General features: G+C 39.1%; 1 protein-coding gene and 1 long non-coding RNA gene across 7 annotated transcripts in view; one reads left to right on the top strand and one right to left on the bottom strand.

Moving 5' to 3' along the window:
• Positions 1 to 11,619, top strand: part of SLC10A7 (solute carrier family 10 member 7) — a 251,725-nt gene that overhangs the window by 193,681 nt on the left and 46,425 nt on the right. For all 6 annotated transcript variants that reach the window (XM_049708816.1, XM_033402782.2, XM_049708817.1 and 3 more), the window contains 2 exons: positions 8,206 to 8,371; positions 9,515 to 9,566. In XM_049708816.1, coding sequence (XP_049564773.1) covers positions 8,206 to 8,371; positions 9,515 to 9,566 — 218 coding nt within the window. The remainder of the gene's footprint in view (positions 1 to 8,205; positions 8,372 to 9,514; positions 9,567 to 11,619) is intronic.
• LOC125964180 (uncharacterized) overlaps positions 1 to 11,619 on the bottom strand; it is a 672,498-nt gene that overhangs the window by 638,666 nt on the left and 22,213 nt on the right. The window lies entirely within an intron of this gene.

Genomic DNA, 11,619 nt, shown 5'->3' with positions numbered 1-11,619 from the left:
AGTCAATCAACATGCCCTGCAGATATGGGAATAAGCATCTCATTCCTGAAGAGATGGGTCTGGGGGGCACAACACAGCATCCACTATACATGCGCTATTTTTTTTTTTAATTTTAGTTTTAGGAAAGGGTCTAAACTTACAGTAAAGGGGGAGGGTTTAAAAGCACTCAGAGAATACCATTTAATTAAATACAGGATAATCCTTGAAAAAATATTCCCACAGTGCTGCTCACATAACAGGTATTCTGAATAAATCTTATGGCGTCTACCTCTCTAACTCTTTGCCCATTTCCTAAACTCTAGCCTTGGCTTTTTCTCAATTACTGCTTAATTTTTCTGTTTAGAATGTCTTTCTACCCACCCTCCCACTGCAACTCATTGCTCATTGGGCTCTTTAATTCATACCTTCTTTGGACCACCTACCTGAAGTATGTTTCCCTTTTACTCTTTATTGTGGCACCTTGTTTGAGTCCTTTCTTGGCCCTTGTCACAATATATACTTATCTTTTGTTTGCTTGTTAACAGTTGGTCTCCCTCATTAGACGGTGAGCTTTATGAGTACAGGAACCACATTTGCTTTGTTTGCCATTACATAGGCACCCAATAAATACGTGTTGGGTGAGGGAGAGAGGGAGTGAATGCGTGAGAGGTCTGCGATCACTTAGGGAAATGCTGTGTCTTAGAGAGGAACCTGCCTGCCCTGCTCAGCTCTGGACAGTATTAGTTTAAACCCACGCTTATTCTCTTGGTTCTGAAATGAATTCCATATAATAACTCGGGGCTCACACATTCTTCTCTTAATGGATCTCAGAAACAATCTCTCTTAATAATAAATGTTTGTCTTCAATTATATGGACAAAAAAATGTTGTCTACACTATTCAATGGATTTTTTAAATATATAGTGTTATATTATTTATGTAATTAAGACTATTTATCCAGAGAGAATAATGAATTGTTAGATAGCTTGCGTGCCCAGTAGTAAAGTATTACAGTAAATTATAAAGCAGTAAAGGTAGTCAAAAAGCAAGAGGGCTGGTTCTTAAAAAGTTCTCTAGTACCAAAGTACCCTCGTGGCTTTTTTCAAAGAGGAAACCTTTATGTTTGCAACCACTTAAAGGTAGATGTGTTTGCATCTACCTCTTATATTCTAGTCTTGGGAATTAACAGTCACACCCCTGGTCTCTCCCCCTAGAAGCCACACTGCCGCCTAACGTCCTTACTCCCTCACATCCAGGCAGGCACTAAATGTCACCATTTCTGCCTCCAAAATCTTCCAGCTCTGGCATCTGCAGCCTCGTGCGTGCCAGAGAGGGTGCCACACCTTCACCATCTCTTGTCTAAATTACTGCACCTCCCAACCCTGTCTCTCTGCTGGGCATCTCTTCCAGTCCCCATCTAATGTGTTCACCACTCCAGGGCAGTCCTAAAGAACAAACCAGATTATGTTATTCCTCTCCTTAGAATCTTCCCTCCCAGTTCCCTGTCGCCCACTCCTCGTGTGGCCCGCAAAGCCCCTCACAGTTTGACCCCAGCCTGTCCCCTCCCACCATCCCCTTCACACAGGCTCCTCTTCTGCCATGCGGTGTGCCCACTACCCCCTCACCCGACCGTGCCCCTTCACGGCTCCATGCCTTTTATCTCGTTGTTGCCATCGTTTCTGCCAGCAAACTTCTCTTCATTTCTAAAGACTCAAGACAGAGATGCCCTCTGATGTGCTCTGACTCCCTGGGCCTAGAGTAAACTCCAGTTCTCCCATCATACTTCACCCGTCATATTTATCAGGAGAGACAGTAATGGACCCGTGAGCTTCCAGGAAGCGGAAACTCTATCATAAGTATATTTAATAGCATACTCAGTAGTTGGGTGTCAACTGTATAAAAACATTGGCTGAAGAAAACTTTGAACCTATCCCCTCAGTACCCCCAGCAGCCGTTTTCCCTAGGTCTCCAGCTTCACTAGAGAGAACCATATGATTGGTTCTCATCTTGTTTTAAATTCATGACCCCAAATTTAAAATGTTATTCAGTACTTTGCAGATATCTTACTCTGCTTCCTCACAGGATTATTTCACCCTGTCCTCTATTTTCAAGTCCCTTTTACTTCCCCTAACACTCTCCCACTTGCCCATTACCCTTGGGTCTCATGGACTTTGCTTCTATTTTCTGAAAGCAGCCAGCCTTGATGCTGCCTTAGAACCTTTGCACTGGCTGGTACTTCTGTTTGGAACACCCTCTCACCTGTCACCTCCGCAGAAAGACCTTTCCTCGCCCTTCCTCCAGAGGCTACCCACTCAATCACTCATGTATTATCCAGTTTAAACCTCTATTTGGTATGAATCATTATCTGCTTCTCATTTATTTGTTGTTTTGCTTTTTATTTATCTCCTCAAACATGAGCTCCATGAGACCAGGGACCTTGTCCGCTCTTTTATCTCTGCTCATTTGTAATTGATTGACAGACCTAACTTTTGTGACGCAATCTTTGAAGCCCTCATTAGAAGTGCTCAGTGTACTATTTACTTCAGAGGAATTAGATTCCTGGCAACGTAGCCTCATTTCTCCACTGTAACCACATTATAGTTACAGTGCCACACTGTGAAAATAAACATCTCTGTAGACTTTTATATGCATCTTTAAATGAGATTTTATTGTTACCTTTTAAATAAACAATGGGAACTAGAGGGAGAAGAAAAAGACCAGGAAGGGTGAGTTGAAAATATTTTCCATAATCTTTTAGTGATGATAAAACTTCATCATTCCATTTTTTATTTATATTTCTGAGAGTGGATTTTATTTTCTTTTTTTGTGTGTGTTTTCTCCAAACAATACTTCTTTGGGGTTGAAATCATTATTGACTGACTGTGATGTGACGTGAGGTGCAGTTTGGTCTTTGCCACTGCTTGGCTATACACACGACTTCTAGGCCTCACTTACCTCATTTGTAGGATGAGGAGTATATCTTCCAGCTCGAAGATGCTGTGACTCTGTGAGATAAGATCAGTCTTTCCATAGATGGCTGGGAGATTGTTGCTTCTGTCAATTCTAGAAAGAGATAAAATGTCTGTTATTGTAATATTTCTTCTCTTCCGATAAAGCCTTCAATATATCTAAGTGCTTGTGACACATACTTATTTTATGCATTAAATTTGAGAGATTTATGAATAAATGTAAATGAAATTGAATTTCCAGCACCTTTGAAAACTATTTTTTAAAACAGCACGCTAAACCCCACTTTTCTTTCAATAAATTAATAGTAAAAAAACACCATATAATTTATCATTTGTACATTCTCTAGTCTTTCATTAGTGATTTGTTTCACAGTTTGAGATTGGCTTTTTGTATTAAATAATACCCAGCTAAAGCTGCAGTTAATGTTATTAATGCTAGTAAAATTTTGCATTTATAAAATTAGTTATGAACGGTTTTCATTGCTTCACTTGAATTGCTTTGAGAGAACAGTGACTTTTACATTATGCATTGGGATGTATTGCTGAACAGTGTTGTGAGAGAAACATCACCAAACTGGTACTTGGAAATAAGAAGAGCCATTATTTACCACGTACAGTCCCTGGTTCTAAAGAATTTTATATTTATTTAATTACTTAGTCCTCACTACAACTACTATTATATCCATTTTAGAGATGAGGCATAGGGAAGTTAAGGAATTTGCCCAAGATGACAAAGTAAGAAGCTCCAAAGTCTGTACCTTGAACCTCTACGCTATTATTCCCTCAGGAAATAGAGGTCAGAGTCCTGCTCATCCACCTGACTAGCTTTTTAACATTTATTCAAGCTGTTTGGGGTCTCTATGCCCTTGTTTACAGCTGTAAACTGAGCAGGATAATATCTGCACGACCTCGCTCCTGAGAATGGAAGTAAATAGAGGGAAAGAATTTTTGAAAAGTGCAGTAGATGACGGGTGCATCTTGTATTCATCTATTATTATTGTTTCTACTTTTTTAGAAAGTGTACAGATATTATTTTGAATCTACTCAATATTTAATAAGCGTTACATAATTGGATTTGATATCATATCCCTTACTATACATTTCAACAGAATATTCATGAAGAAACAAAGCAGCTTATGAAAATGTATGGATTCAGTGGAATGGGGATAAAAATTGAAGATAACAAGAAAGAAGCAGACTCACAGATACACACAACAAACAAGTGGTTACCAGTGGGGAGGGGGGAGGGGTAATATAGGGGAGGGGAGGGGGAGGTGCAAGCTGCTGGCTGTAAGATGGGCTCAAGGATGTATTGTACAATACGGGGAATAGAGTCAATATTTTGTAATAACTGTAGATGGAAAGCAACCTTTAAAAATTGTATTAAAGTTTAAAAAGTGTTTTTAAATAAAAACAAATGAAAAAAATAATCTTAAAAAAATTGAAGGCACCTGAAGAAATTTTAAAATTCAGACTTAACATGAAAAATTATCCATTGTATATCCCCACTCAAAAATCAGTTTATAAGTATAGAGACAGAGTAGAAAGAAAAACATAAGAAAATACCCCGAAAAAGAAAATGAAGAAAACAAAATGATGGCTGTTACAGTTCTCACTTACTTCTGCATATCAACCTTCTTCACCTAAGATGTGTTATTTTTCCAGGGGTTCAGCTTGGAGGTCATGCAGTAATTGACATGTCACTCAGCTTATTAGAAGTACAGGGATTCGAATTTTAGTTTCCCTTTAACCTTTCCTTGTGCTTAATTTAAAAAAAAGAAAATGAAAATGTAGAAGGTGAGACAATAAAATAAAAAGTTTCCTGAGGAGGATTTTTTTCCCCTTCTCTCTCCACAGGGAAAAGCAAAAAAGTCATTTAATTTTGAATGCTTGCGTTTCTGTGAGCTAGAGTTTAGAAGAAAGTCATTTTGGCTAGGAGGACGCAGGATTTGGAGCCCGTGTTTCTTGCCTATTGAAAGAATCCTAATATACTATGAGGCTTTGAGTACTTTGTAATGAAGAAAGAGGTAATAAGGTTGACTAAGTCAAATCACAGCTTCTAAAGTGGATTGATGATTACAGATTTGTCTTGGTTTTTAAAATGGCTTTGACTTTCGAGTTACACCTCATTCATATTTATTTGTTTATTTTGTCAGAGGGCTCGATGGTAGTGGAAGAAGACGCTTTTATTGGGTGGGCCAAAAGGTTCATTCGGTTTTTTCTGTAAGACGGCTCTAGTAGCACTTAGTTGTCTTTAACTTCATTCGAAACAATTTTGTTAGATTGTATGTGACAGCTGTCATATCAGCGTGCATTTAAAAAAAAAGACATCAAAATTGGTGAACTTTTGTGTAGCCATTTTAATATTGAAGATGGAAGAGAAAAAGCAATATTTTCAGCATATTATGCTTTATTATTTCAAGAAAGGTAAAAATGCAATTGAAACACAAAGATTTGTGCAGCGTATGGAGAAGGTGCTGTGACTGACCGAGCATGTCAAAAGTGGTCTGCGAAGTTTTGCGCTGGAGATTTCTCACTGGATGATGCCCCATGGTCAGGTACACCAGTTGAAGTTGATAGCGATCAAGTCGAGATATTAATTGAGAACAGTCAATGTTATACCACGTGGGAGATAGCCAACATACTCAAAATATCCAAATCAAGCACTGAAAATCATTTGCACCAGCTTGGTTATGTCCATTGCTTTGATGTTTGTGTTCAACATAAGTTAAGCGAAAAAAACCTTCTTGACCGTATTTCCGCATGCAATTCTCTACTGAAACGTAGTGAAAACATTCCGTTTTTGAAACAAATCGTGAGGGGCGATGAAAAGTGGATACTGTACAATAATGTGGAACGGAAGAGATCATGGGGCAAGCGAAATGAACCACCACCAAGCACACCAAAGGCCGGTATTCAATCAAAGAAGGTGATGTTGTGTATATGGTGGGATTGGAAGGGAGTCCTCTATTATGAGCTCCTTCTGGAAAACTGAGCGATTAATTCCAACAAGTACTGCTCCCAGTTAGACCAACTGAAAGCAGCACTTGACGAAAAGCATCCAGAATTAGTCAACAGAAAATGCATAATCCTCCAACAGGATAATGCAAGACCATATGTTTCTTCAATGACCAGGCAAAAACTGTTACAGCTTGGCTGGGAAGTTCTGATTCAACTGTCGTATTCACCAGACATTGCACCTTCAGATTTCCATTTATTTCTGTCCTTACAAAGTTCTCTTAATGGAAAAAATTTCAATTCCCTGGAAGACTGTAGAAGGCACGTGGAACAGTTCTTTGCTCAAAAAGATAAAAAGTTTTGGGAAGATGGAATTATGAAGTTGCCTGAAAAATGGCAGAAGGTAGTGGAACAAAAGGGTGAATATGTTTTTCGATAAAGTTCTTTGAAAATGAAAAATGTGTCTTTTATTTTTACTTAAAAACCGAAGGCACTTTTTGGCCAACCCAATACTTTTGGAATTGGGATCATACATTCTATAACCTATTGCAAAGAGAGGACTTCTGTGTTTTTAACCATTATATATTAAAACAAAATTGGAGGACAGTATCAATTTCAATAACTCTGTGTAATTTCCATTTATTTTATTTCCTGAAGAAGTTGGGTTGCACTGAATTGGACCAATTACCAGCTTTATGCTACCAGAAACAACAGATTATGAAATGACCTTTTAAGTGAAGTCTCTGTAGCCTTCTATTAAGCAGCTACCCCCATGGTGACATATCTGAACATGGGACTATCTGGGTCCCTTAGGTACCAAAATTTGTGTGCTGATACATCAGTCCATAATACTGTGTGACAGAACTACTCTTATTTCTCTCTACGTCACTACATTGAAACTTTGAAGAAAGAAATGAACACTAGATAAGTTACTGTGGTTTTGGATCACTTGTGCAAAAACAAAACATGATTTTTTATAAATTCACCTGTAACTTTAATTACAAGGTCTACTTTTTCAAAATATTGAACCACTATTTATCTCTCTCTATAAAACCCTCGTTCTCCTCCCGCCCCACCCAACCTTCAAGATGCTGCACCTATACTTCATACCAACTGGTCAGCTTTCTGCCAGGACACCCTTTTTCAACACTTGTTTTACTTACTGAGCACTTGAGATCGGAGGAGATCGATCCAATAGCCGTTTGTTCACAGGTTCTCTGGAGAGTCGTTTATTTATTCTTGAGTATCTGTGAAGGCATGCCTCATTGCGAATTAAGCCTTTTTAGTGACAGAGTGGAAGATGACAGAACCCCATCAGCCTTGTCAGGAGAAGTTCCCTGACCTCATTATTGCTAATGGATCATGGTAATTCAGCCTGTTGTGAAATCTCATGTTCAATTATGCAGGATAATGAGTGACTCAAAACTTAATGTCTCTCAACTCTAGTCTTCATTATCGGGTTTGTTCAGCTTCTTCCAAAAGCCAAAGGTTTTAAATAGAGTGGTTCACTTTTATATCCAGACTTAAAGTTATCGCCAATGTTCAGGCTGTCCTTATTTGAAATATCTGACTTGATTTTAAAATATGAGAGGATTGCCATATAACTTCATATTTCACTCATTCTTTTGTAGGAAAGTTAGGACAGGTTTATTCATTTTTAAGTGTTAATTCTGGAATTCTAAAAGCATGCAAATGGCATTTGTCTTTGGATTCACAAAAACTCTAGATATTCAGAGTCTGAATTATTTAAACTCCCACAACACATGCACTTTTGCTTTTCAAGCATGAGTTATAATTTAATTAAAAACTTCTGGTGCATTGCTAGCATTTTAAATATTAATATGTTCCATGGATCATTTTCGATTATCTACTGTCTTGAAATTCTTGAAGATGTCAGACTGTTAAGATTCCCAAAGTTGCACTTGGAATTGTCCATCGAGGCAAAGGGGACTGTGATAATTACACACATCCATTAGGATCAGCAGAAGAGATAAACTTTGGGGAGGCTTAATGGGCATGTCTCAGTGACAGCTAGCAAAGAGCATTTGGCATGATTAAGGATGGATTTGAATGCAGTGGAAAATATACTGTCCTTATGGACACCAGTGGAAGTTGCACTACAAATGTTAAATTCCCCAGGAGAAGAGTGGTGTGGCAGGGAAGCTTTGAAATCCCCTATGGCCATCCTCCAAATTATTCTCTTTCCTTTATGTCTTTCTGCTGTCAGAATCACTTTGCAATGCCCAATTCAACTCCCTCCACATCTGAAAAGAGGCAAACTGTTGGTCTCTGTGTTTCAGATTGTCCGAAGATACATCAAGGACTGGCTTGAAAGAAAGAAGCCTCCTTTTGGTGCTGTCAGCAGCAGCGTGCTCCTCGTGATAATCTACACAACCTTCTGTGACACGTTCTCGAACCCAGATATCGACCTGGATAGATTCAGTCTCATTCTCATACTGTTCATAAGTAAGTTGGAAGGTGGGATACCCTTGCTATCTCCTCAGCTTCCTCAATGGCAAAGCAAAGCCATCTGTGGTCCCTAAATTCATTGCCAATATTCATTTGCTTAGAAAAGAATACTTCCTTTTGTGTTGCATGTACGGACTCAGTGACTTTATCGTATGTATCTGTTCTTTAGAAAGACATCAGTTATGCACTTATGACATAATCTCCTGTGTTTTTTATGTCTGATTTACAATAGTTGATGCCAGATGAAAGAAGCCATAATATTTGTCAAATTCAAATGCTAGATTGAGCACTTTTTTGCCAATTTATTTTATTGTAACTTGAAGCTAATCTTACCCTTTATTGTGAATTAAAAGTAGGATTTATAATCTATGGTACTGTCGTTTTCTAAGTATAGTAATTGGCTGCATTGGTTAAAATGTGACTATTTACATAATGTTTTCTATTAAAATATACCCAAAGTAATATCATTTCATTTTAAGAAGCAGCAGGCTATAAAATGCAAGTAACTGCTAGGGTCCAAAACTAACCTTTTGTTCTATTTACCCAGTAATACCAAAGACTACTTTGGTAATTATAATATCAAAGAATGTTTTGTTATTAAAATCAACATGAGTCATTCCAAAATATATGTTATATGCTACCACATTTATGCTATTTGCTATTATTCATAGTACAAACCAGCTCTTCCGAAATTGAACAAATAACCAAACTTTAAATCAAAGAGGGTTTTAGAGTGACCCTGAGTAGCAAATATCATAGGTTATATCTGAGGATATCTTCACTAAGAACAAGTTGAGGGACTTCCCTGGCAGTCCAGTGGTTAAGACTCTACGCTTCCACTGCGGGGGGGCCCAGGTGCGCTTTCACTGCAGGGAGCTCGGGTTCGATCCCTGGTTGGAGAACTAAGATCCCGCATGCTGCGAGGCGTGGAAAAAATAAAATAAAAAGAACAAGTTGAGTCCCAGTAGTTTAAATGATTCTGTCAGTTTAGCAATGTGTGTGTGTTTCACTTATTCGTTTGTTTATTTTTCTATTTGAATTCCCCTAAGTTTCAGATAAAACGAAGCATACCAGCAAGTATGCTACAGATACTGATTTTACAGTGCTAATTTAGATTTAATCTTTTTGTTTTTTCTTCAGTCTGTTCCATTCAGCTGAGTTTTATGCTTTTAACATTCATCTTTTCAACGAGGTAAGTGACCTGGTATCTCTTGTTGTTAATTTCCTAATGGATGACTCATGCTCTTTACTTGGCTTCCAGGCCCCTACATGCTTCTACTTGGTCTCCTGTCTCCCGACTGTTGTATCTTGCTCCTGCCACCCTCAAGTTGTAGAAGTTACCAAAGGATCTGTTCTTGGCCCTCGTTTCATTATTCACACTTTGTGCATAGGCAGCCTCCTCCGTTCTGCTGGCTCGAGCTCTCAGCTTCCTGCTGATGAAGCCTAGACCTTACACTGCACTGTGTTCTGGAGCTCTGGCCCTGCACATCACTTACCATTTGGATATCTTCACCTGACTGTCTTAACAAGACCTCACACTCACCCGTGCTTTTTCCACTGCACTAAACTCAAAATATTCAAAATGGAATTAATCTTTTTCCCCAGTACTTCCTCTTTCTCTCATATTTTTTAATGGAACTGCCATCCACGGAGTTACTCAGACTGGAATCCTTCACATTATTATTTTTTCAACGTCTTGATCCTACCTCGGTGCTCTCCAAGCCCGTTCCCTAATTCAGGCTCTCGCTGCCTCTTTCTCCCTAGACTATTGCCATGCATGTCTTACTGTTATTCTTCATTTCCAGACTGAGCTTTTCTTGTGTACTTCATACTGCTTCCAATAACTCAGAGTCCTGATAATAGGTCTCCTGTTCAGAGACCTTCAATGGTCAGCCAGTGCCTGCAGAATGAGGTTCATTTTGGGGGGCTAAGTGAACCACTACTAGCATTCACACCATCTAAGCTTTAGGTTGAGGTAAAATCTTTGCTGTTCCCTGGAAGAACCTCAAGCATTCTCATTTCTGTCCCTTGCTTAGGCTGACCCCATGTCAAAATTCGTCTCCATGTCCTGGTTCATCTTTCCTGTTCTTAAAGCCTCACTTCTTCCACCAGTATTATACATTCAACAGATATGACTTAAGCCTTTGGGAGGAGAAAGTTACCACAGTGAATAGCACAAATAATGATTTTGATCCTGTATGAGTTTATAGACTAGATATATGCATTGGTAACTGAGTGTTCTCTTAGTGCGACAGTAACACAACCTGGAGTCAATTCAAAGAAGAAGGCACTCCCAAAGAGAGTGGTAGAACAAGACTCCATGGAGGAGATGGGATTTGACGTGAGTCATAAAGAATAGCTAATTATTCAGCAAACACAGATGCAAAGAGGGAGTTCTTGGAAGAAGAAATAGTAAAGCAAATGTAGACATGCAAACACACACACACACAAAGACCTGGTGGAACAATAGGAGTAGAGGAAAATGAAAAATAATAATAGTAACTGGAAAAGTAAGCTTGGGCCAGATTGCGAGGGCCTTGAATGCCAGGTGCTGGCAATGAGCTGCCACAAGGGAAGGGGCCTGCGTTGTTTATGGGGCCTGAAATAGCGTCAGAGCATGGATGGCTCAGGCCTCACATTAGGCACTTGGCTCTTAGAGCACTTGCTATAGCACGAGGCCAGTTGTAAACAGTCAATAAAAATTTATTGATTGGTGTAATTTGAAGCATTTTCCCAGGCTTGTGGTTGTGATTTATGAAGTAAGAGTAGAGCCTGGAGCCGTTAAGTCACAGAGAAAATGTGACTTAATTGGGTAAGTCTGAGAGTAGGAGCTATTTTAAAGTTCTTTCTGTAAATGGCTTGTTACGTCACCTTCGAAAAGATGTTTGCCTTCCGCTGGCTGTTTGTTTGCTGGTCCTTGTGGCCGAAGTAATCCTCAGACCCAGTCATCCTATCGTATCAGACTGTCAGTGACTGAAAAATTCCTTGAAAAGCACAGAACAGCCACTACTGGGATTGCTGAAGGAGGGCTGGGGGAGGGGAGTATCACAACTAGTTGAATTCGAAGTGAGAATTATCAGCATGGAGTAGGCTGGACTTTCATAAAGCCTTGTGGTTTTGAGGCCCTTCTATTCTGCTTATTCTACCTTCACTAAAGTTCTGTTGTGTTTTGAACTTGCTTGGCCCACTGCCAGACATGCCTGTTCTTTGGTAAACAACAGAATATGGAATAGCTGTAATCACGC

This window comes from Orcinus orca, chromosome 4 (assembly GCF_937001465.1).
Source record: "Orcinus orca chromosome 4, mOrcOrc1.1, whole genome shotgun sequence".
Lineage (NCBI taxonomy): Eukaryota > Metazoa > Chordata > Mammalia > Artiodactyla > Delphinidae > Orcinus > Orcinus orca.
This window is presented reverse-complemented; position numbering and strand designations above follow the sequence as displayed.